This window comes from Manis pentadactyla, chromosome 14, assembly GCF_030020395.1.
Source record: "Manis pentadactyla isolate mManPen7 chromosome 14, mManPen7.hap1, whole genome shotgun sequence".
NCBI classification, from domain to species: Eukaryota; Metazoa; Chordata; class Mammalia; order Pholidota; family Manidae; genus Manis; species Manis pentadactyla.
The window spans coordinates 41,096,600-41,123,369 of NC_080032.1; the positions used below are offsets into that span (position 1 = coordinate 41,096,600).

Sequence of the window (26,770 nt, forward strand, 5' to 3'; positions counted from 1 at the left end):
TCCATTCTGAGCCACTTAAGCCAAGAGCTGGCTTTACTGTTACCAGGTATGAAGGAGGCTGCAGACATTCTGTCATGGTAGGACCTTGCCTCCTCCCTTCCCAGGAGCCCCAGGCTCTCTTCCCACAAGCATTGGCTGAAAAAATGCCTATCAAGGACCTTGAATCCTCCGCGTCACTTTGGGACTTAATCGAGATATCTGAATTCTATGCCAGTGAGATGGGAAAAATTATTCCTATTCTGTAAAATAGGAGAATTGTTCATGATTTAATGCCTTGACTGAAATAAAACTCTGACTTGGTCCAGTGCAATGGCTGGCTTTAAGGAGAATAGCATCCTGATGGGTCCTCTGTGATGAATCAGCTACTAAATATACCCAAGTATATTTGATATCTTCAATATATTGACAGCCTAATGATTTGATTTTTTGGATGGAGTTATTTAGTATTACGTGTTTAAGTACTGGACAGTGACAGCTAAGCACATTTGTTTAGTTTAAAGCAACCCTGGACTGGGACTGCATCTTTGTACTTGGCTTCAGCAGAGGATTATTATACTGGTTCAGATGACACAAGAAGCCTCAGATATTTTCCGTAGTTATGTAATTGAGTCCCTGCTCAGTTCTTTACAGTATGCTCGAAGATTATTGTAAGATTCATGAACACTGCAAAGGACATGAAATTATCCTGTACTGATTTCTTCTTGAGCTTGAACAGAATAGAACAATGGTTAGTAGCAGAATGCTTGAAATGACAGTAGGAAATGAAGTCCTTTGTTTTGAAGACAGCTTGTCATAGACATTTTTTTTCACTGCTCATGGACTCTTGAAATGGTGTCCAATAGGCCATTTTTTGATTCTGTGCTTTAAGGGAGGTACAACACTTCCTGTATTACAGAAGTGAGAGGACTGCACTGTGTCCCCACTCTGAAGGCCCTCAATGCAGAATTTGTTAGGGAAGATAAATGGGCAAGGATTGGCATCCATCAGTCGGAAAGATCTGAACAATTCTGAAGTCAAGAGCTCTCTTGTCAGGGCCTTTTCAAATTCTTAGTGATTAATGAAGCAGCTTAGATTGGATAGGGTATTTGCTTACAATATGAGCAATCCCTGGAAATCTTTGATCTAGGAAGAGATGACTGCAGATATCTTTGCTTTCATGGCACAAGAAGGAACATAGGAATGTTGAGCATCAAGAGCATCCTTTTTTGTCATCCTTTGGCTGTTGACAGATTGTTATGTTCAGTTCTATTCTAAAAGCTGGGTCGGGTAAAACATGGCTTAACTGTAAAGGTCTGCCATTGTTTCTCACCCCATATAACCTTGCTAAAATGATCAGAACTACCTTTATTTTTTTTCTTTTCCCTCTAACTTTAGGCTTATAGAAGAATTGCATCTCAGGACCTTTCTGGCTTAGCTTCTTATCCCCTTTCTTTGCAAACATCAGATTTAATGTTTGGAAGGCTTGGATTCAATTCAATAAATAGATTTTTGAACATCTGCTATGGTCAAGAAAGAGAGGGAGAAAATGGTGGAGATGGAAGAGAGGGTAAAAATACAAAGATGAATAGAAGATGTGGTTCCTTTCTTCCTAGGGACTCAAAGTCTACAAAGAGTAAGCAAAACAGTTAACCCACTATCCCAACACAAGGGGAAATGTGGTAAATATAAACTATTTATATAATGACAACTAAAGGCTGGATGAGATGGGGCATGTGGGCTTTGATCTTGGGTCCAGTTCTGGCTGTAGACAGGATTGGGCACATTCAGGATGTTAAACCATTCAGTATTACGCTGGGATGCGGCTGACTGGGAATTTAGTTTCATCTGTGAAGTGTGAGTCTTTCCAGCTCATTTAATTTATGCCCAAGTGATGTTGTTCTTGTTTCTCTTCTAGTTCACTGTCCCTAGCTTTGGTCTGCCCCGAATCACACTTCTGGAAACCCCCTTTCTGGATTATTTTCCTAAAATTGACCTTTGATTACTCCTTTGTTCTCAGAAACGAAATTGCCAGGCAGCATTTGAAACCAGCCAGGATTTGTTAATCCAGAGTCAGATAATGTGACTCTGCAAATGCTGTAGACTAACGGCAGATCTCAAAGGACAAGTAACCCTGAGATTACTCCTGGTTACAAGTGAATTTTGATGTGTGGCAGGGTATGGAAGCAAATTTTGACCCTTCAACTTTTCTTTCTGCCATAACATCATTTGTCCACAGTAGAGTCTGCTGTTAGAAAATCAATCCATCCCCAGCCAGACTTGAGTAGGCTGGGTTGGGGACTTTGGCTGGTGTTTACATTCGGTTAGATGCTTGTTTATATTTTAAACATTCCATGTAAACTGTTCTTGAGGGATTTAGGGAGGGAAGGTATAGATACCAGACCTGCCAGAACTGACTAGTCCCGACATGGAGGAGAAGTTGGCCCTGACTTCATCTCTAAGTACATAATATATTCATTCGCATACTAAAAAATCACACCCCTTAGCACCATGACGGTTATGAGGAAGACCATCTCAGGGTGAAAATTGGGTATCACCCTGTTTCTCAGAAATCCCTCCCTATTCTGAGAAAACCCCACTTAATCCAATGAATATTCCACCCCTACTTAAACTCCAGCTATAAGAGTACCCAACCTGAACACCTCCACTGTGCTGTTCACCTCTGGAGCACACCTGCAATCCTTCCTTGAGTGTATATTTTGCTTTATTAAATGACTCTTTGCTTGTAAAAAGAGAGAGAGAGAAAAGAAATCCACCCCTTTCCTGCCTGTCCAGCAAAGTACAAAGGATGCTTAGTATCCAGGACTAGGTTGCTATGAGGTTATGTAAGGAAGTAAAAGTTGCCACAAAACTGACATATTCTGTAATGAACCAGGCAATTATAAAATTGACTTCTACTCCAATATCTCTTCTGTGGGTCTGACCATTCCTTGCTGATTGCCAGGCAATGTGAAGATTCCATAATATGATGCAAATATCACATAATCTACTTGTGATGTGAGCTTACGAATCTGGCTAAAGGTGTGGGATTCCGTGAAGTTCCTGAACCGTGGGAATCCGACCAACGCAGCACCAGCAGGAGGAGGCCACTTGACAGTGGAGAAGAGTATTAACAAAGATGACAAGATGGGACTTCAGAAAAGCATGTTTTGAACAACAAAGATTAGGAGAGGACTTTAGAAAAAATTGATGGAATCTTTCTAATTGATCTGCAAAGATGAAACTCTTTATGCTATGAAAGTCAAAAGTGAATTCAAGGATTTGGGGGTCATGTCACCTGATTTGATTGGAAAAAGTGGGCCAGAAAATGTCAGCAGAATCTATTGCTCTGTTCTAGTTATTAGGGTGGAGTTGCAGTTATAACTTAGGTTTTGCTAAAAGTAAGATAAAATATATCTTACTTTCATAATTTATTTTTTTAAGATAATGTTTAATTAAATATTGTCCGCTGCTATTTAATATGAAATTTCTTGTTATTTTAAAGTGGGTTCACTTAACTGGCCTCTTCCTGGTATGATTTTCCTAGGATTGCCAGGATATCCCCTCTTCCCCCACCTGTAACTCTTGTAGAGGCGAGACTGTCCCTGGTTCTCTAATCAGTTAAAAGAGAATTACCTGATCTACTTAACATGATGTTTTTGTCCAAACGTCTGATGAATTTTCTGATAAGAACAAATTGGTATGCTTCTAATTTTACACCCCATTTCTTGATATATCTGCTGTGCAGATGTGAAATATTTTGGAAATGAGCCTGGAGGGGGTTGAAATTGGGAAGATATACCTGTACAAGAACTGCTTGAGCTGGGAGATGACATCTGGCCCAAACCATCACAATCTTGCCAGAATGCTATTAAAGGTGTCCTGGGAACTTCACGGAAACCTCTAACCAGGAGAAGCTACCTAGTCATTGTTTACCAATCAGATCTTTGCTATCCATGTCCCCTTGAGGGCCTGGGTCATGATGCAGGTGACTTTTGAGTTTTACTTGATCCTCAGCACTGGCCATCCAGACCTTGTCATGAGAAGAAAGTAGAGAGGAACAGAATTTAGGATGCAGCCACCATCTCTTGCACATTCTTAAAATGTTTGGACTGCACACACCCACAGACAACCCAATTATAAAGGTGGAGTGGCCCTGAAGGAAAACTCCAGGACAGCCTCATTTGGTGGATGCAGAAGCTGAGAGGTCAAGGATAAGCCCAAGGTCCTGAGGCAAAGTCTTGCCTGGTACTCTTTTCTCCTGTGCCTTGCTGATTCCCTCATTCTTTATTAATCAAAGTATATGTAAAATTTGCTTCAGTTTTTCTCAATAGGAAAGTACCACTTCAGTAATCATGTTCTCTTTTCTACTATTTACTACTTTTCTTGTGAAACCCACTCACCTGGATATTTAACAGGCATGAGATTAAAATATTCCCAACTTCTCAGGAAAGAATTGCTTATTCTTTGGCCACATGTAACCACCAGAACCAGTTCTAAAACTGGCCAAATCAAAAAATGACAGCTTCCCATCAGTACATGGGCTTCTGAAAGCCAGGCAATGAGTGACAGACCTGTTCCAGGAACCACATTTTCATGAGTGAACTCAACCAGTCCCCAGACACTCTCACTTATGAAAATTCCCCATTCCAGGACTAGTTTATCAGCTTTGCCATAAGAGACTGTGCCTGGTAATTAAAAAAAGATTTTTTTAATTAAGGTATTATTGATATACACTCTTATGAAGGTTTCACATGAAAAAACAATGTGGATACTACATTTACCCATATTATTAAGTCCCCACCCATACTCCAATGCAGTCACTGTCCATCAGTGTAGTAAGATGCTACAAATTCACTGTTTGCCTTCTATGTGGTACACTGTTCTCCCGTGATCCCCCACACCATGTGTACTAAACATAATGCCCCTCAATCCCCATCTCCCTCCCACCCAACCTGCCCTCCCACACCCCTCCCCTTTGGTAACTACTAGTCCCTTCTTGGGGTCTGTGAGTCTGCTGTCATTTTGTTCCTTCAGTTTTGCATCATTGTCATACTCCACAAATGAGGGAAATCATTTGGCACTTGTCTTTCTCCACCTGGCTTATTTCACTGAGCATAATGTCCTCCAGCTTCATCCATGTTGTTGCAAATGGTAGGGTTTGTTTCTTTCTTACGGCTGAATAATATTCCATTGTGTATATGTACCACCTCTTCTTTATCCACTCATCTACTGATGGACACTTACTTTGCTTCCATATCTTGGCTATTGTAAATAGTGCTGCAATAAACAAGGGTGCATATGTCTTTTTGAGTCTGAAAAGTTGTATTCTTTGGGTAAATTCCAAGGAGTGGGATTCCCGGGTCAAATGGTATTTCTATTTTTAGTTTTATGAGGAACCTCCATATTGCTCTCCACAATGGTTGAACTAGCTTACATTCCCACCAGCAGTGTAGGAGGGTTCCCCTTTCTCCACATTCTCGCCAGCATTTGTTGTTCTTAGTCTTTTCGATGCTGGCCATCCTAACTGGAGTGAGGTGATATCTCATTGAGGTTTTAATTTGCATTTTCCTGTTAGTGATGTGGAGTATCTTTTCATGTGTCTGTTGGCCATCTGAATTTCTTCTTTGGAGAACTGTCTCTTCATATCCTCTGCCCATTTTTTTTATCGGGTTATTTGCTTTTTGGGTGTTGCGGCGTGTGAGTTCTGTATATATTTTGGATGTTAACCCCTTGTTGGATATGTCATTTCCAAATATATTCTCCCATACTCTCAGATGCCTTTTTGTTCTGTTGATGGTGTCCTTTGCCATACAGAAACTTTTTAGTTTGATGTAGTCCCATGAGTTCATTTTTGCTTTTGTTTCCCTTGCTTAAGGAGATGCGTTCAGGAAGAAGTTTCTCATGCTTATATTCAGGAGATTTTTGCCTGTGTTGTCTTCTGAGAGTTTTATGGTTTCATGACTTACATTCAGGTCTTTTATCCCTTTCGAGTTTACTTTTGTGTATGGGGTTAAACAATAATCCAGTTTCATTCTCTTGCATGTAGCTGTCCAGTTTGTTGAAGAGGCTGTCATTTCCCCATTGTATGTCCATGGCTCCTTTATCATATATTAATTGACCATATATGGTTGGGTTTATGTCAGGGCTCTCTAGTCTGCTACATTTGTCTATGGGTCTGTTCTTGTGCCAGTACCAAATTGTCTTGAGTGTATGATCTATTCTTGAAAATGTTCCATGTGCACTTGAGAATTCTCTCAGCTTTTGCTTACCTGGATATTGTTTAATCCCTTCTTCAAATTTAAATGATAATCTTGCTGGATAAAGTATTCTTGGTTTGAGGCCCTTCTGCTTCATGGCATTAAATATATCATGCCCCTCCCTTCTGGCCTGTAAGGTTTCTGCTGAGAAGTCTGATGATAGCCTGGCAGGCTTTCCTTTGTATGTGATCTTATTTCTCTCTCTGGCTGTTTTTAATAATCTGTCCTTATCCTTGATCTTTGTCATTTTAATTACTATATGTCTTGGTGTTGTCTTCCTTGGGTCCCTTGTGTTGGGAGATCTGTGCACCTCCATGGCATAAGAGACTTCTGGTACCCCTATAAGGCGAATATTGTTCCGTTTGGATTGGTCACACAGTTCTCTCAATATTCTTTCATTCTTCGAGATCCTTTTTGCTCTCTGTTCCTCAGCTTCTTTGTGTTCCTCTTCTCTAATTTCTGTTTCATTTATTGTCTCCTCCACCATATCTAATCTGCTTTTAATATCATCCATTGTGCTCTTCAATGATTGCATCTCCAACCTGAATTCATTCCTGAGTTTTTGAATATTTTTCTGTATCTCCAGGATCATGTTAGTGATTTTTATTTTGAAATCCCTTTCAGGAAGATTCATGAGGTCAATTTCATTTGAATCTTTCTCAGGTGTATTCATAATTTTACTTTGAACCAGGTTTCTTTGGTGTTTCATATTTCTGTATGGCACCCTCTAGTGCCCAGAAGCTCTATTCTCTGGAACTGCTCAGCCCCTGAAGCAATATTGGGGGTCACAGGGGAGTGGTATTGGAGCCTGGTGGGAGGAAAGAGCTGTTTCCTCCTTTCTGGCTGCTATGCCTGCCTCCAATGCCAGAAGCAGTGGGCTGAGCACACAGGTATAAACCTCTATACCTTGCATTTGTTTTTGCTGTAGATGGGGCTTCCCTCTGGCTGGCCTAATGCCAGGGTATGGTTTGCCAGTTTGCAAGCCATATGGGGCTGTTCGGGAGAAAGTCACGGTAGGCTGCGCATCACGGAGGGGGTCCTTCGAGCTATGTAGCCAGCCAGGGAGCTGGAGCACCTGAAGATAGAGAAAGTTCCCAACCTGCTGGGCAGAGTGCACCTGGACAATTTTGTCTACCTGTCCTTTCTCCTGAGCCGTAAGCTCTGTGCAATCATTGCCCCTTTAGCAGCCCTCTTGATGTTGGGATGTCTCTCAGACTGCCCGCCTTTCTTTTGTCCCAGTGCAGCTGGATATGGATCCCTGTTTTCCACAAGCGGCTGGAATCTCAGTCTCTCCAGATATTCTGCCTGTCTTAGCTTTCCAACCCCCTAATCATGAGAGCACCATGAAAGCACCATGAAATGTAGGTTTGTGCTCCCAGAGCAGATCTCCGGAGGTAGGTATTCAGCATTCCCAGGCCTCCACTCCCTCCCCACTCTGTTTCTCTTCCTCCTGCCAGTGAGCTGGGGTGGGAGAAGGGCTTGGGTCCCTCCGGGCCACGGCTTTGGTACATTACCCTGTTCTGTGAGGTTTATTCTTTTCTCCAGGTGTATGCATTTTGGTGCCACCTTCTTTCCTGTTGCTCTTTCAGTATTAGTCATATTAATTATATTTTCATATTATATGCTGTGTTAGGAGGAAGCCTCTGTCTCACCTCTCATGCCACCATCTTCAATCCTCTGTGTGTCTTGTAATTTATGTACAGTTCTCTCTGGCAGTCAATTCATCTTTTGTTTCACATAATGATTGGTGGACTTTTTCTTCCTTGGAGATCTATCAAGGTAACAGAAGTTTATATTTTTCTTTCTCTACTTGCTTCCTCCTTCATTTAGTCTTCCCCATCTATTAACCTAGTCTAGTCTGCTGGCATCTCTTGTGTGGACCACAGCAGTAGGCTGCCTGGGCTCCCTGCTTTGATTCTGGGCTCCCTATGCTGTTCTCAACACTCCTCCCAAGAGGATTCTGTCAAAGTCTCTGCATATCATGTTAGTCCTCTGCTTAAAGCCTTGTAGTGACTTGGCAGAATAAAGAAGTCCCTATTCCTATTCTACAAAGCCTTACTGATCTGGCTGCCACCATCTCTCTGATTTCGCCTCCTCTTACTCTGCCTCTGCTCACTTTGCTCCAACCCCACGGGCCTCCTTCCTCTTCCTTCCACAAGCCCCTGCACTCCTGCTCAGGGACTGTATACTTAACTCATCTGCTGTTCCAGCCTAGACTCAGTCCTCAGTTCGCTCAGATCCTAAGCTTACCAGAGAACCCTTCTCTGACTGTCCTAAAATAGCATCCCCAGGACTTCCTAAACCCTTTGCCTTTGTTGTTCTTCACTGGTTTCCACCTGAGATACATTTGTATTTGTTTGGGTTTATTAGCAGTTTTTCTCCCTTAGAAGGTAAGCTCCATGAAGACCAGGGCATGGTTCTGTCCTTCACTTTACGCGATAGTGCTTGGCTCACCATCAGTGGTGAGTAAATATTTGAAAGCATTTCCCTCTGAAACTTTCATCAGCTATATAAACGAAACACAGAGAAGGCAGTATTGTCTGACTTTAGAGGTCAGCATGACCCATGGGATGGACTCCTGACTGGGTGCCTGTTCTGGGCTAGGTCTACTGAGCATGCAGGGGAAGAACAGGACTTATAACATCAGTAAAACAAGGAAGTAAAGATTCCCTGAACATTCATTTAGAATTAATTTCTTCACAGATATTCTCTCTCTTTTTTTTTAAGTTGTACATGTCTATTTTGATGTGAATTTTACTTTTTCAACTGTCAAGAAGTAGGGCTATCTTAGGAATTTGAGATAATACTTATTTTGAAACAGGCTTGAATTTCTCCCCTTTTGAATTTTGAGTCAAAGGTGCCAGTTTTTTGGTGTTTGGTGTGTTAGTGATAACAGTTCTACAATATGAAAAGGGCAATTTTCATAACAGCCAGCCAGGAAGGTGCTGCTTGTTCTCAGCGAGAGGCAGAGCAAATCATGTCAGTCACAAAGAGGTCCAAGTTGTGACCTCTGGCACGTGCATCAGTCACTGCATTCAGTTAACCTCAGGCCATTAGGCTCTCTTGTTTTCTTGCCACTTGCAGCCTGACTCTTCCATACCACAGCTGATTTCTACATGCACCTGTGACATCATATATTGGTTTCTTCCTGGGCAAGAAGGTGAAACCCCCAACTACCCGTTCTCATATCAGTTACTATGTCTTTGGTGCCATTTTGCCTTCTCTTTTTATACTGATGGCAGAAAGTGGCCTCTGATGTTGAAAGCGATATGGCAGGCAGTCCTGGACAAAGGCTGTGGGAGCTGATCATACTGCCATGTATTAATAGTCCTGTGAAAGGAGTGGCAAAAGTTCAGTCACAAGAGAGGATAAGCCCTGGCCAGCTCACGAGCCCGCCACTGTGTGGTGGTTATCTTGGGACAATCCTCTGGGGAAACACTATCTTTGCAGACGGCAAGATATGCAGAGCTGCCCCAGAGGGCCCCCTTGCCGCTGAGCTGGGCACTCCGGCTCCCAGGGTAAAGGTAGCTGAAGAGCCACATTCTCTTGAGTCATCCCCTCGTGTGGGCCTCGGGTGGCCGGGAGGATGGTCAGGCCCCAGCTCTGTGGCACGTGCCCTTGGGCCGGTGGGCTCCTCTAGGCCGCAGCTCCTGGCTCAGTGAAACCAAGTCACTGTCTGGACAGCCTGTCACTATTATTCTCCATGATTCTCCAGTTGCACTAAGTTACGTGTTTCCTAGTCCCCCCACTCTTGACAAACAGATACGGATCGTCTTACAGAACACGCCATTCCCCTGGGAGACCACAGCTCCATCCGACATGCGTGTCCTTGTGGGGGGTCAGGGCTGGAAGCCAAGGAAGGAACAACTGTTCCTTCAGAGGCCAGGCTCCGGGCAGAGCAGCCAGAGGACTCAGACTCCAGGCATTCTGTTTACATTTACAACAGCAGAGGCCAGAATCACATAGAAATATTAATAGTTTTGGGCATCAGGCCCCAAATTGCAAAACCAAAAATGCCATTTGCTTGGAACAGAACTTTCAACTCCGAGACTTTTCTGGGACTTTTTTTTATTTATCTACACTCCTTTAATAGGAAAAAAGCATGCATTCTGGAATTAATTTTTTTCATTTCCTTCTTGTAGAGGAAACCAAAAAAAGCTTTCCATATTTATTTTAATATTAAAAAGCCCTGGGAGGGTCATGAACTTCCCTCATGGAGATTGTATATGGTTAACAGGAAAAATACCAAGTGCACACATATTTGTTGCATGGATCTTAATATGTCCCATGGCTTTTCCTCTTAAATAATGAAAAGCAATCAGCATTAAGCCTCATTAGGTTGCCAGCAGCTGTTGCAACTTGATCATTATTCCTGTTAGGCCTTCGGGATGTGGTGCCCTTGCCTACAGTTTAGGCCACATGCTATCTTTAGCTAATCCCAGCACCTGAAAGGGGAAATAGTCATGTGCCATCTCTCTACTTTGAAAGATTAAAGGTGTTCTCTCTGTAATAGGAGCCTCAGAATAACCACATCCTTACCATTCCCATCAGTGACTGTTTCAAATTCAAAGTGTATTTCAAATTTGCACTGTTTGCCCTAATGCAGAGAGGTCAAGCTGTACTGTAGTGCAGCTTCCCTGTGTGGCCTTGGGTAATTCTGCCTGGCTAGCAGCCCTCGGGTGGTATGAGTCCTGCCATTATTCTCAGGAGAAACAGAACTTTGCCTCCACAACAAAGGTGTCACTGTCATGGTGGCACGGCTGGTGGAGGTCCATGGTGCCTATGGCAGTTGTGGCAGGCAGCTATTGCCAGGAGCCTTGGGGAGGGCAGGAAGAGCAATTCTCAGCCAGGGATGCTCTTGGACATCTTGCTCAATGTTGCTCTCTCCCAGAGCCAGGCCCCTGCAGGGGTCTCTGGTCTATAAGGAGTGCTCAAGTAAATCCTTGGGAATGTAAGGATGTGGGCAAAACAAATTCGCCACCATCCTTACTCATGGAAGGGGTGGTGAGAGGCTTGGGGTGGACTGCCAGTGAGATACGTTGGGGTGATACCTCCAGGGGCAGTGACCACAGTGTTCATCCTGCCTTTGAGGACGGTGGGTCTTCTGCACTCAGGTTTGAAGTGTGCAGGTTTGTGGGGGTACAGATGAATTTCTCAGAACTGTGGAGGAGACAAAGCTAATGCTGCAAGAAAGGCCAGGGAATAATACTCGGCTAGCCATGCGAGTCTTAGCTTGGTCCCATAGCTCAAGTAAATCCTCCACTTGACTGAGGTGGATCTTTAAAGTCTCTCTCTGCTGTGCTGGGGACATGACCAGCTCAGCTGTGGAGGTGGAACAGGGTGGGAGAAAGGCTGTGAGCTCCAGCCTGCACTGGCTCCCATCGTCGTCCTCAGTTTTGCTTGGCTGAGTGTGGAATAGCAGGCACTTTTTGTTTCAGGTGTTGGCTAACACTTGCACCATGCCTTCCTGCCCTTTTGGACTGATTTGGAGGGCCGTGTGAGACAAGCTCCCTTGCAGGCCCCCTTGCAGGGCGATGCAGACATTGCACACAGTGGCAGGTTCTAGTGCTGAGCATGCTTCGCACCTCAGGGTCCAGTCTGTGCTATGTTGGCACTTCTGCACCATGATGTGGGCTTTGGTTTGAACAATGGGCCTCATGTCTCATCAGAGAACTTCTTTCTAATTCTTTGTGAAGCACTAGAGTGAAAAAGCCATGAAGCCTGTCAGCAGAAGTCCCTAGGCACAAGCTTCCTGTCCAGCCCACGCGATGGGTGGGCCCTGTGGAAGGCAGAGGAGGAGGGTGGCTGGAGTGAGGGTGCCAGCAAAGGCAGTGGGAGGAGATGTGGTTAGCTGTGCAATGGGGGTAGGTCAGAGCCTGTAGGGTCTTGTGGGCCATGGTCGAACTGTGGCCTTTCCTCCAAGAGAGATGGGAGCTCCTAGAGCGGTTGGGACATGAAGTGACTCGTTTGTAAAAGACCACCTTGGCAGATGTGAGACAAGTAGCATAGGGGACAAGATGGAAGCAAGGGCACCAGCCGGGAGGCTTCTGCAGCAGGTCAAGTAAAAGCTAATGGCAGCTTGGACCAGGATGGTAGCAGATGAGGCAGTGGGAGGTGGTCAGATTGGGAAGATACTCTGAAGGATTTGCTGAGCAATTGGATGAAGAACGGGAAGGAAAAAGAGGAAGCAAGAAAAACACCAAGGGTTTGGGTTGGGTCAACCGGTGGGTGGGAAGGATGAGGTTGTGGGGTTGTTCCTAAATTCAGTGTCAGACATGCTGACTAACAAACTAAGATACCCAAAGCTGTGGGTCCCAGTCTCAGCCTGGGCTTATTCCTCCAACTCCTTGGGCACGTGTGGTCTCACTGACTGATGTGAAAGGTACCTTGCAGCTTGCATGCTGTACAACCTATGCGGATGACATCGGAAGCCTGTTGAAAAGCTTTAACATACTGAATTCATTTAGTGCTCACTTTGGACACAGTACAGCTGAGAAATGAAATAGAAACTGCTCACAGTGGCCCAGCAGGTCAGTGAGTATCACCAAAGAGGACAAACTCTCCCCACTCAAACTTTCCACCTCCCAAGCTAACCAGAGACCTTATAAAAGCAGATAAGTGATGAGTGGGTGCTGTGTTGATGCACTCTGCTCCCTGAAGTTGACATCCATTAAGTGAGAGGTGGCTGTTGTCTGTATGGCACTTAAATCAGAGATGTGGTCCATCAATGCCTATTTGAGGAGCTATGGGGGGCAAGGCGCTGGAACTGCCTCTGAGGTCAGTCATTGTCTGGTTCCCTTAACAACACAGCCAAATTGCAATTGTCTTTATTTGAAAGAGCCTTAAAAGAATATGACTAATAATTCTTTGCTGAAGAAACATCATTTGAAAGTCTTTCAAAATTCCCTTGAGTGGATATGTATGTCCATTGATGGCAGTGAAGTGCTACTTTATATTAGAGCACATTACATTTCTTCAGAGATCTGCGGATGGTATTTGGGCATTGGATGTATTCATGTTGGAAGCAAAGACTCCGATTTATTTTTTCTCAGAGCAGGCTGAGTTTCATTAGTTATCCCCTGCTTGAGTTTTAGTAAGGACACCTTCAGTTTCTGTCCAAGTGCCACTGACTGTTACTTTAACTTCAGAGGGTTCCGAGGCTCCTCTGCGTTTGCTCAGTTTAGAGCTGTTGGCTGTGATTGGTGCTCTGCCCAAACCCTCAGGCCCTCCCTCTTCTGGTTTGGTGCTTTTCTGTGTGGTAGTGAGAGTAGTGTACTGCCTCTGGCACCTTGAGCCCACTCTGCCTGCAGGCACAGAAAGCAACAGTGCCTGAGAATTTGTTTCTAGGGTCCCTCCTCCAGCCTCAGCTGATAACAGCACTTTTGGGAGTATGAAAGCCCAGAGCCCTTGCCTCCTCATGTGATGACTCTGAGGGACCACTTCCACAGCCACAGCAGAGCTCCCGCCCAAAGCCAGGCTGAGGTGGGACTCTGTGTGGTGCCCATGCTTGGTGTTGTCCTTCTCCGTTCCCCACTCTCCAGGGAGCTCCCCACTCCCCTGAGAGCATGGCCTTCATCATTCCCTTGTGCACCAACTTTCACCTCAGGGTCTGCATCTGGGGAAGCTGACCTAAGAAAATACCGTATTACTGTGTTTCCCATACTGCCCACTGAAGTGTCCTGGAGGCTACTGAGAACCCACGGGGGTGTTTACATTTTCAAGGAAAGCAGCTGGATACACAGCATCCCTCAGACACAGGGCAAATTACAGTAGTTCATGATTCTCACATTCAGATCATGCCACCTTCCCTTGGATGATGGCATATCTTTCTGAAGCTGGGATTTCCTTGGTTGCTATGATAAAAAGCAAGTACCATGTGAAAATCAGGTGGAAGAGGGAATGGAGATGGCAGTGTCCCATCTGATTCCCAGGCATGAGAAGTTGTTGAGTGGCCCCAGGTGCACACATTGCTAAGTAAATGTGGTTATTTAAAAGTAAATAATATTTTTCTTTCAATGTATGTGTATTATTTTTTCAAATGGATACTGAGTTATTAGGGCATGTGTTGTTATCCAGTTGAACCTAATGACTGGAACATACAGCTGTTTCTTTTGGTCAGAGTGGCCCTGTGTCAGTCATTGTGAGCCAGATGATGTCAGGGGCCTCTACTCACAGTGTCAGCGGTGGTTCAGATGGGTGTTGCATAAAATGGGTCAAGTGTTCAGATACCAAGTGCCAGTTCTCATTGGAGATCATGTTTGAAATTAACTAATGCTCTTCCTTTAAAATGTCCCTCATTCCTCTTCTGAGTCTGTCCCCACTGGTCTTTCAAACGTGAACAAACATGCTCTCTCTTGCTTTCTTCTTCCAGAGAGTGGGTTAACCGAGCCCCATCAATTCATTTTCTGAGAGTGTTAATCTGCCTGAGACTACTCATGAGGGATCCATGTTACCAGGTTGGTTGGAAGAAAAGTGTTTGCTTGTTATGAAGACAAAAAAAAAAGACTGGTTAGCAGACCGTGCTAATTTTTTTTCTCTTGCATGACTCAGTAGTTTCCAAATCTGAGAAGTAGCTCATCTGTTATTTAAAAAGATATGGGAGGAGTAATTCAATAGGAACAAAAAAAAATCTGTGTATTTCTACTCTATGGCCTTTGGGATTAAGTGGATGAAGTGGAACTTTTGATCTGTGTTTTCATTGTTACCTGGCATTTTACACCACTGGCATCTCAGAGGGTTTGGTGCTCAGCCACACCTTTGAGTATGTATGGGGCTGAGCAGCTCCGAAGGTCAAAGTCAGCAGTGTCAAGCAGGGCCTCCTCTGAGGCTCTGTAGGCAGCTGGTTGGAAAGGCAGGGCCTGCAGCTCCAGCAGCTGCTCCCGAGCCCATGCCCTTCCCCCATGTCCAGCCTAGACCTTGAATTAGAGGTGAGCAGAGGCCCTCCCATTCCTCCCTGATGAGGGTTCTGAGGTCAAGGGCCCTTTCCTCCTCTCACTAGTCAGTTGAATGGCTGCCTCCAGTTGAGTGCTTCCCAAACTTTAATGCACTTAGGAATCACCTGGGAATCTTGTAAGTGCAGATTCTGATTCTGTAGGTGTGCCCCGAGGCCCGAGGCATTTCTAACAAGCTCCTGGGGGATGCTAGTGCTGCTGGTCCATGGTCCACACTTTGAGTAGCAAGGACCTAGTGCTTTAGCAGTGAGACTCTCAAGAAAAGCTTGCCTAACTCCTCACCTGACCTTAAAAGTTTTTCCTTCTAGGGGCACTTCCACCAAGTGGCATCCTCAAACTGTGTGTGCATCCGAGACACACGGAGGCCTTAAAGATTGCTCGGCCTGCCCTCAAAATTGCTATGACCATTATTATCTGAAAGGGGCAAACTATCTAAAAAGTATCCTTCTTATTCACATATGTTTCTGTAATTTTCGCAGGTTATTTTTTTCCCCAGGAAGTATCTCCTTTTATACTCTGTCCTGATAAAACACTAGTAAGTTCAGATCACTCCAGTCTTTTGATTTGGACCCACTTTCATTGGTGAAATATTATTTGAGCCCAAATGTGTTTCTTTTCCTTACCCCAATTAAAGATGTTCTTTTTGCTAAGGAAACTGTTAACAATTGTGTCATACTCTGCTGTTCTCCATGGAAAGTATTGCCTTTCTTAATCTATTCCAAAGATTAAATCTTAATCCGATTTAAAAGAATTCAGTGACCTCTTGGTTTAGGAGGTTTTGTGACTAAAATACATATAAATGAAGTCCACGTCTGACTTCGTCTTTCCATAGAAGGGGATTCTCTCTGCAGCTCTCCTCCTGGCACCCTTTGCACAAACAAGGGTATGTGCTCAGTTGTTTAACATCTTGAGCTGCCAAGAATTGTTGGCTGAAGTCACAGAGCTGTGCTGAGCTTTGCTACAGTTTATGTGGTGAATCTCTGCAAGCTTCACCATCGTCGGAATTCCTTTCTGCTCTGGTTGACCCAGCGCTGCAGTATCCACAGAGGCTGTGCTCAGTCATCTCCACTTCTCACCCCCAAACCACCCTGTGCCCTGACCATCCTTGTCAAATTACAACTTCCTCTGTTTTACAGGGGGAACTGAAGTCATCCCAGTGGGAGCTCTCTTATTCTCCCTTCTCTACTGCTTGAGATATCTGACTCTTTACACAACTTTGCTTCTCGTTTCGGAAGAATGCTCCCTCCTCATGGCCCGGGCTCTCCCGCTGCTCTTCCTCATGGTGTCAGCAGCTCCCCCTTTCACTTTTTCCCCATCATAAAAATGCCTTTGCTTTTTATGACCAGATGTCCCTTCACATCTTCATCTCACCCTCATCACTGCATCTCAGGCTAGGTCTCCTGAACCTCTGCCTTCCCATGGACACTCATGTGTTCCGCAACTGGTGTACTGCATCCTGTGTGCAAGGTTTTTGCTGGAAGCCATTTAAGTAGACTACAGTGTGCCAAGCTTCAGTCGTCATCTCTTGACCCAGAGGTTGCAAACTTGTGGCCCATAGGTTGGACCTTTCTTGCTGGTATACAGAGGCTTCAGTATATCCTTAATAGAGATTCCGGCAAGAAAAGACTGGAGGGAATAAAAGAGAAGCAGGTTTAGATGACAAAATTGCTTAGAGTTTTCTGTAATTAAAGGAAGACATATGTTGAGATTTTAAGTGTAGTTGGAGTCCAGAAAAAGATAAAGATAAAATGCCAACCAGGACTCATTATAGTACACCCACAGCACATTGCTTATCAGTGATAAAGATTTATCTTTAGAGTTCCTAACCTACAATGAAAAGATAGCTGAGCTGAGTGGCCTTATCTCAGCGCTTACATTCCCCAGCCTTTCCGTAGTGGCTCCTGCCTTTTCCCACACTTTCTGTTTGCCTGCTGGGCCCTGGGAATCTAGCTCTGCCTCAGCGCTCTGTGTTTTTCCGTCTGATTTACTTGTCTCTTTTCTCAATCCTACCTTCCTAAATGTTTGCCTTCCTGGACTTCTTTATCATCTTCTCCCCTATCTTCCAGACCCTTGGCTTCAGCTGTCATCTCTGTGGTTGTCCTGTGCTCACAAGTTCATAGCGCCAGTCCCACACTTTTCCCTTTATCAAAGTCCCACAGTCCCAGAGATACACTGGGCCGCCATCCCTGTGACGCCATAGCATAACGGTCCTCAAAGTGCAAACTGGGGCCTGCTTATGGGTCTCTTTCAGGTCTCTTTCTGCAAGGCCAAAAATATCTGAAAATAATCCCTTTTACATGTCTTTTGTGCTTGCTCATCTGCGTGTGCAGGGGAGTTTTCCAGAGGCCACAGTCTGTGTGGTGATGCATGTCTCTGATAGCTGTTGGGATGTGTGCTTGTGTATGCTTGTGTTTTTAAGATTTCTCACTTTTGATTTATAATATGGTAACAGTAAATAGATGTAACCCACATAAACACAAGCTCTTTGGGGTTCTCTGTACTGTTTTAAGAGTGTAAAGGAGTCTACCTCGAAACTTTAGAATCAACTCCTAATTTTGTAACGGCACTTCCTTTCCTCCCATTCCAAGATAGGAAACTTTGGAGCCATCTCTTTTATTTCCCATTTACTCACCCTACAAACTTATACGTCATGCCTTTTAGGTGAGTGGTTACTATTACACCAGGAATGATACCTAAAGGCCAGTGCATAGAGGAGCCTTAAAATTGTGACTGAGGATCAAGTAGTGTGGAGCCACTGATGAGTTTTCACCAGAGGAGTAAAACGATGACATTAGTGATTCAGAATTAAAGGCTGCCTGCAGCATGTTCTGCACTGATTTAGTTGCTGAGTGGTTTTCGGATAGGAGTCTCATGGCCCTGATGTCCCCAGCCATGGTAACAATAGTGGCGTGCTAACAGCTCCCATATTGGCATTGCAGTGTGCTCTGTTTTTTTAAACATAATTTTTAACCATATTATATAAATGTATTAATTTTTTAAAAGAGGAAAACCTCAGGGAATAGGCAGAGCAAGGACATTTGTTCACATTTTGCACACTGAACTCAAGTTCTGATTGACTAGGGGACTTTCTCCAGGTCGTCAGGCTCAGAAGGACAGTCTTGTGACCCTCCGGCCTATGACCAGGGAGACAATGCTGAGGTTTGGAAGGGCACGTGGGAGGTGTGGCTGTAATCTAAGCATGCAGTCATATTTGCTTTTCAGATCAGCAACCAGACGGTTAAGTCCAGGTACGCGCATACCTTGTGGCTCAGTTTTGTCCAGCAGCCACTCATGTCAGAGCAGTCCCACCAGCATAACCCAAGGGCATGTAAGGAAGACCATGGGTCGGAGCCATCTCCTGGCCTCACTCCCTCTCCAGAGAAGCCTGGGGAAAGTGTATGTGTCATAGGGGAAGGGTACACTCTGAGGGGCACAGCAGAATTCTCTGAGGGTGATAAAGCCTTGTTCCTCTTCCTGTGCATTGTAACTGCCCATCTCTAACTGTGTTCCCCAGGAGTTACTGTGTCCTATGTAAAGCATGCTTTAAAATGAGTTAGGAAAAGCTGCTTGTTTTTTCTACCACTGGGGACTTACAGTGTGTGGCAGCCTATTAAAGCTCTGAGGAATCCTATGATAAAATAATTTATTAAACTCAGTTTATCCTATCATCTCTGAAGCTGATTTGAATTTGACCATGAAATTCTTTTTATTATTATTATTATTTTGTAGAATACCTAATAGTACCTATTGCACAAAATAAATTATCCTAAGGACATAGTTTGGGAAACACTGACTTGACTTAGTCCCATGTTGTTGATATTGATTACTGAATAGGTATATTATTTGTCGAGATAAACATTTAAAAATGACCATGAAAATCATTTAAACATTATTCTCTCCTTTGGTGTCTTCTCACTCTCAAGCTTCAAATTTAAATCCCCTTCCTGTCACTGATCCCCAGGTCTGCACCTTTTGCTCTCCCCACCCCATTTTTCATGGCCTGCTGTGCCTTTTTCACTGGGTGGCCCTTCAGCAACTCCATATGAATAAAGTTGAGTCTCCTCCTCTCACCTAGTCTATTCCTCCCTGCTTCCTTGTGTCTGTTAGTCACGTCATTGTCCCCCAGTCCCCCCAGCTCAGATGCAGTGGTGTCTTTGGCTCTGCTCCCTTTCTTTCCATGTCTGCATGTCGGGTGGCCACACTACTTCAAGGACCATCCCTGCCTCTCTGTGCCTCTTCCCACTGCCACTGGCAGCCAGCCGGGCTTCTAGTTTTTTGATCAGCCCCTTGTTCATACATTTTCATCATGTCTCACGGTCTGCACGACAGAGTTCAAGTTCAGGCTCATGTCTAAGTCCTCCCACCATTGGATCCACCCTACTTTTCTGACATTTTTCCCAATAATGTTCTTCATGGAGTAATGGAAGTGCTTCTCAGAGTTTCAGAACACCTTCATGTTCTTTCAACACAACTTTTACTCACCTTTGAGCCTGCTCTTCTCTTTGCTTGGGCTCTCCTTGATTTTCCATTATTTCCTTCATGTCTTGTCAGCAAATCTACCCATCCTTCTAAGCCCATTCAGAGGCCACCACTCTTAGGAAATTTTCCTTAGTCTTCCCAGCAGGTTATTATGAGTCCTTCTTCTGGGGCATCATAACCCTTCATGTATAGCTTTTTTATAACACTTACCAAATTCTGTCTTAAATTATAGTTAGTTGGTTAATCTACCTTATGCTTACCTAAGCTCAGTGAAGTAGGCCTCTACCATCTACTACATATTTGTGTCCTCTTCAGAGCATAAGCCAAGTCTTTTATGTAATAGGAATGAAAAAAATATTTGCTGAACAAATATATGCAGCTTTAAAATGTTATTTTAACTTTTACATGTATAAAATATCCTACTATAAATAGAAGATAATATAGACAATATTCTTATGTTCTTTAATTACAGCTCTTCTTGAGTGAATAGCAATGATGAGAATTCAAAGTAGTAGGTTAGTCACACAACTATTTTTAATTGAGTTATAAATGTCCCTTCATACTTAATGTAAACATGAGTATATTTCGTGTTTCCAAACTCACTTCATACGGAATGAGGAAACCCTGACCAGGAAGCTTTGAGAACCTGAGTCTGTTTCCCAGGCTGCCCACTCAGCCGTCTTCACAAGGGAACTGGATGTTCTTCCTCACACCTGTGTACTCGTTGCCATGCATTTCCCAGAATTGGAATGATGGCTGATGTTTGTATTTCAGATAACTTCCTTGTGTACATGTTAAGTGAGAAGAGAGACGTCATTCAGCTTTAATTAAACAGATTACAGCCACCTGATATACATTAGCTTGATGATAAATGTCAGTGTGGATAACTGGGAGCATTTACTAGTGCTACAGCTCCAAGCTAGCCCTTTACGGGTCCGGCCTCCTAGCCCCCTCTTCCCTAATGAGCACTTTTAAGAACACATTCCGTGAAATGACTTCTTACTGGGAATTGTTTTAAAAGACACAAGCCAGGAGACATTTTGCAATGATTATTCTCACATTTGTTTGCAGTATGGGTTTAATAAGACCGTTGGCCTAATCATTTTCAGAAGAAGTCCTGTGGTTCACTAGAGCAATGCTTCTAAGACCCCACTGTGCATGCAGATTACCTGGGGGTCTGGTGGAAATGTCGAAGGTGATCCAGCAGGTCTGGGGGGAGTAGGAGATTCTGTGTTTCTAATCGGCTCCCACTGATGCAGACGCTGCTCCAAGGACCACACCAAGCAGAGGCCTAGAGGAAGGTCCTGGGAATGGGGGATGCTGGGTTCTAATCCAGGCTCTACCACTTAGGCAAAATGGTTCACTTTTCTGGGTCTTACATTTCCTAATCTGCAGCATGAGGGGATGGGAGGGAATGATGTCTAGCTGCTCTTTCCAGCCTTTCATTTTATGATGATGTGGAAAGAAGTAAAAAGAATGAGGAGGCAGGCTGCCGCCAAGGCATATTTATTTTCTTAATCTCAACCCAGTGTCCAAATTTTATTAGTACTTTATCTTAAATGTAGTATGAATGACAAAACACATTAAGGTTTTCCACATCTGTGTTAGAATGTGGACCTTCACAAATAATTATAGACTTATGATTTAATGAAGAAATTGCATGTAAAATGCACTCTACCCTTACTTTTTATGTATATTCTGTCATTTTTATTTTATTAGGAAATACTCCACAACTTGGGTGGGATTGGAAACCTGGCTCAGGTAAGATTCTGTGGTGGTGGCTGGTCTTGCCTCTTCATTCTGCACCATGGCTCTGGGCAGGGATTGGATGGGTGTGTGACAGGAGACGGTCTTCTTACCGGAGGCTGCCTGCCAAGGGGAGGACCAGGCAGGGTGATGGGCATGTGACGCAGGCCATTCACAGAGCAGGAGGAGACTCGGGACATTTTGTCCTGGTGAACTGGACTTGTTTTATCCAGCCTGGTGAAATGAGACAGTTTTATAAAAGGTCACATGTCTTTAGTGAGGAATGGAAAGAAATAGGTGTTGGCTGGCAGGCCCAGATCCTCAAGCACTGCACCCACCACATGATGGGAGGAAGTATTGGTTAAGATGTTCATAGCTTTTTTCACAAAAAAGAATTACTGTGCTTGCTAACATATTAACAAATAAACGGCAATGTGAGGACTGGATCTCGACTTCATTTAATTTTCTGTGTTGGTAGTTATTTAAGGAAGATAAGCAGGTGAAAAAATATGCTGAGCCACTCAAATGTTTGGATTTATTAATACAATAAAACAAAATTTCCAATAAAACAAAATTGAGTTGGAACAGCCTATAACCTGTAGATGTATGGAAAGAATGATTTTCATAACAAACTCAAGGCCCTGCAAACTCATTCTGAATTATTAATGGAAGATTAAATTTAACATGAAAAATGTTTTTATTCTTGGAAAATTGCTACATCATGTGTAGTTCTTGTTTTAAGCATTTAAAAAATTGGCTGAAGGCTTACCTCATTTTATGAAGTAATCTTTCATAAAATTATAAAAGATCGTATCTACTTTAATTTCCATTATAATATTAGAAATGTATGTGTGTTTTTCTGAGCCTCTTTCTCATTATAATCAGTTATCCACAGTGAGGGATTATCAGATTATCCTATACCCACTTTATTCTGATTATTGTTATCTGCTTATATGCTGGTTAGATGTAATTTAGGATCCTATCATTTAGGATATTACAAAACATAATATCAATAAAATATATGTAGTGTGTTATAAAAATTCTACTGAAAAGGTACATTGAAGAACTAAAATTCTCTGCCCTGTGTATTATGTATTTTATTTGTATCTTATATTTGGAGGCTAAATTTAATTACTACAACCACATAGTTACAAATCATCTGGGGACTTTTGAGAGCTTTGATCTTTGCCTGGTCCCTCCCTCAAGCTCAGGGCCTGTAGGAGAAGGCAAAATCCAGAAGCCCAAATCCCCTTTTGCATTCAGTGACTGGGCCCGAGCACTGAGGATTATTTGGTGAATCTGTTTTGCCATCTACAGCCCATTGTCAGAAGTGCACAGTCTTGCCCCTTGTCTGCTCACGTGCATTTGGTGTTTTCCCTTCTGACTTGTTGGTTTGCTCCCTCCTACAGTACATGGAGACTGTGGCCAATGAGTACCTCGGCTACGGTGAGGAGCAGCACAGTGTGGACAAGCTGGTCAACATGACGTGTAAGCGCTGTCATGGGGTCACAGCCAACTTTCCCAACTTGCTAGAATAAGCAGTAGGTGTTTGCAGCAGGATGAGGGAGACTGAATGTTCACAAGCGTGCCCACACACAGTTATGGTGGCGAGAGTCTACGCCAGTTGTCATAGTCAGTGGCAAGATATGCTCAGAAGGAAAACTTGGAGATTATGATTCTTACCAATTTCAGGTTTAAGAAGATTTTCTCATTTTCACTGATCACAGATAACTTTATTTAATGTAAGAGAGGCTTCTGTAGTAGCAGACCTTGGTAAAAATATTTTTTGCCTGTTTTGATTTCTGTTAAAATGTTAGAGGCAATTTCCATCTATAAAGTTGGGTTAATGGTAATACCGACCTTATAAAGTTTGGAACATTCAGAACATAAGAAAGAAGAAAAAAACTTTGATGTGATGAGTTCTTTGGGTTATGGGAAATGAGCATCTCTGGCCAGCCCGAGGCACCAGGAAGGCTTTTTTGAGAACAGCTGTTCCCCTCAGCTGGGGAACCCTGCCAGGGCTACCACCTTGTCCAGCCTTCCTGCTCCTCTTTATCAGCTACAATCTTTATAGGGAGGATCTTTGAAGAATAGGTTTCACTTTGAACTTGTAATGATGTTAAGGAACTAATTCAACTTTAAGTGGAAGGAAGTTTGTCTGTTCTCTGTCCCCGTAGTTCACTATTAGAATAGTAGTGTGAAATAAATACGAGTTGAGCTTGAGGTAATTCTTGGAGTAAAAAGAATAGCCCAGACCTTCCTCCCTCCACAGTTCCCTTGGCATCACTTGTCCCATTTGCCCTGCTCTGCTTGCTCACCTGAGGTCCTATGAGAACTGGGCTCTTTAAGTTCCGAATCCCTCTTTGAGCTGTTTCCTTCCCTTATAGATATCTTTCAAAAACTTGCCGCTGTCAAGGACCAACGGGAATGGATCACCACAAGCGGAGCCCACAAGGTGAGTGGTCCCAGAAGGTGTTAGGCCTGCAGCCCTATGCGGCAGTCATTGGTGCTGGGCTTCAGGGCCCCGTGACCAAGCGACAAGTAATTATAATTCACAGACCTGCTAATCAGTCTACAGTGGTACATCTATCTCTGCCAACTCTTATAGTCTTTGTCAGCCTAAGGAGTAAATGTAGAAAAAGCAAATAGAGGTTTTCTGAAACTCTTTTTTTTCCTTTTCTCTATGCCACCTAATACCAACTGAGCTTACTGCTTTATTTAAATGTTGTTTGAGAAACCCTGGCACTATATAAATTTACCCTAGGTGTGTTTTTACAAATAAACAAAACAAAGTATATGTACACACATAAATTCCATGTGGTTCATAGAGTTATATTAGTTTAATCATTGGTCTGTAGGCCAATTTCATATGGTTTGACCTTATAATTGGATGGTATAGTATTACAAGCTATGGGTCAGATATGCATTTCAAGAGGGGTGAATGCAGGTTTAATCAAAACAGACCAAAGTTATATTTATGGCAAAACTATCTACATGGTAGCTTCCTACAGACAAATTTCAATAATATGTTGAATTCTCAGTGTATACTAAAGTAAGTTTTCCTAAAGTGTATTAACACACGCTGCTCATTGTAAAGGGGATGATTCTAGGTAGTACAGAGGTCAACATTTTTCATTTCAATAGCTCTGTATTTCACTGATGTTATCACTTAGACTTTGAAGAAAATTTTTGAGTAATAGTAAATATAAAGTAGGTGTGGCAGGAATTATGAAATGATTAGTCAATGACTGAAGTTTGGGGAGTAGTATGTTAGACGACAGAGAGAAAAAAGGAAAATAACAGCAGAATAGGAAGAAGGGATTGAGAAACAAAGATAGTGGTAGCTTCTCTAAAAAATGAATGAAGTGGTAAAGGGGAAAAGCCGACATGAACACCAAGAAATCATCCGAGAAGCCATTGCATGGTTGTGGCTCTGGCCTGCAGTATGCTTAGATGTATATCTTTGGGGGTCTCTAAGTTCTAAAAATGTGGCGAGAAGAGAAATAAATTTGCATCAGTGGAAATTCAGAGAAGGCAACTGATAAAATACAGAAGACTTACAGCTAAGTCATGCCACTTAGCATGGTGCCTGGAAGAACTGACGCATGCTGTTTACGTTAGTTAGAAATCTGAGAGGCAAATGGAGTGCTTAGTAGTGTTGACGTATCTTGCTTGGTTTAGGGGGGAATAAAAGATGGTTTTCAACATTTTGGTGAAAAATAGTTCCACAGTTTGGTAAGTGCCTGTCAGTGCCTGACTTGGTGAGTTCTCGGCGACTAGTTCCTAGTAACACCAGTATTACAATTGATGTTGTTAGCCTCCCCACTTCCCCTTGGGGAGGGTCAGAAAAGGCAGAGCAGACCTCTTGGGCACACAGAAACAGGGGGAAGTGTGAGAACCAGGCTGGCCCTGTAGCCTGGCCCCTTCCACTTCCTGCCCTGGGCAAGGACTCGCTCACTATAAGGAGCTAGTCAGCAGTCCCAGAGTACCGAGGGGGTTGACATCTGTCCCCTGGAAGGAACTGGATGTTGTGAAATGTTGAACGAAGCTGCTCTTGTGGTTAATAAGCCTCTATGATCTTTGAAGGAAGCATCATGCCACTTAATCAGCCTGTAGTACTCACATAATTTAACTTTTTTAACTTCATTTTTCAGACATTGGTAAATTTACTTGGTGCCCGAGATACTAATGTTCTGTTGGGCGCCCTCCTGGCTTTGGCTAGCTTAGCTGAAAGGTAATGTACTTTAATATGTTTTCCACTTCTCTTGCTATAGTAATTTAGGTGGAAAAGATGCAAAATAGATCCATTTCTCTAGTTACTTACTACTTAGTTATAGTTTGTGAAAACTAAGTAAGAAATGCCATTAATATATTGAAGAGAATCCTGGATGGAAAACATCATTTTAAATTTAAGTTGAGAAGGGGAATCACAGTTTAAAATTTTATTTTCTTTTTCCTAACCAGAAATATTTATCTAGTCCTTCATCTAGCCCTCAAATTCTTCTACTTTCAAAATTACAATATTTCTTTGACATTTGAATCTCCCTGACCTTCTTTTTTAATTCTCTCCTCTGTAACATTTTATGTTACATTTTCAAACGTTTTGTCCTTTAAAAAAATTCTAGATAACCCGTCCCATTATAGATGTCATGATTATTTTAAATAAAAGAGCTTTAAATGCATTTTATGCCAATGAATGGATCACTGCTTTTCTGTTTTTTGTTTTTGTCCCCCAACTTTATTGGGAGTAATTAACAAATATAATTGTACATATTTCAAGTGTACAACATGATGATTTGGTATACATATACATTTTGGGATGATTACCAAGATCAAGATAATTAATGCATCCATCACCTTACATAGTTAACTCTTTTTGTGTATGATATGAACCCTTGAGGTCTGCTCTCAGCAACTTTCAAATCTACAATATTGTATTATTAACTATAGTCACCATGATGCACATTCTGTCCCAGCATGCATTTTTCCTGTAACTGAAAGTTGGTACACTTCATATCTCCTGATTTCCCCATTTCCCCCTCCTCCCAGCCCCTGGCAGCCACCCACCCACCATTCTATTCTGTTTCTCTGTTATCAGCTTTTTTTTTCAGAGTCCACATATAAGTGATTCCATACATTTGCCTCTCTCTATCTGGCTAATTCCCTTAGCATAATGCCCTGTAGATTCATCCCTGTTGTCACAAATGCCAGGATTTCCTTCTTTCATGGCTGAATAACGTTCAGTTGTATACACACACACACACACACACACACACACGTATATATATGTATATTACATATGTGATATATATAAATTGATAAAATGCATATATTTTACAAAAAACATGTATATATAAA

General features: G+C 43.0%; 1 protein-coding gene across 6 annotated transcripts in view; it reads left to right on the forward strand.

Moving 5' to 3' along the window:
- The window catches only part of NEK10 (NIMA related kinase 10), a 208,377-nt gene that overhangs the window by 24,324 nt on the left and 157,283 nt on the right, over positions 1-26,770 (forward strand). For all 6 annotated transcript variants that reach the window (XM_057492430.1, XM_057492431.1, XM_036886203.2 and 3 more), the window contains exons 6-10: positions 14,608-14,692; positions 21,386-21,427; positions 22,822-22,900; positions 23,800-23,867; positions 25,567-25,646. In XM_057492430.1, coding sequence (XP_057348413.1) covers positions 14,608-14,692; positions 21,386-21,427; positions 22,822-22,900; positions 23,800-23,867; positions 25,567-25,646 — 354 coding nt within the window. The remainder of the gene's footprint in view (positions 1-14,607; positions 14,693-21,385; positions 21,428-22,821; positions 22,901-23,799; positions 23,868-25,566; positions 25,647-26,770) is intronic.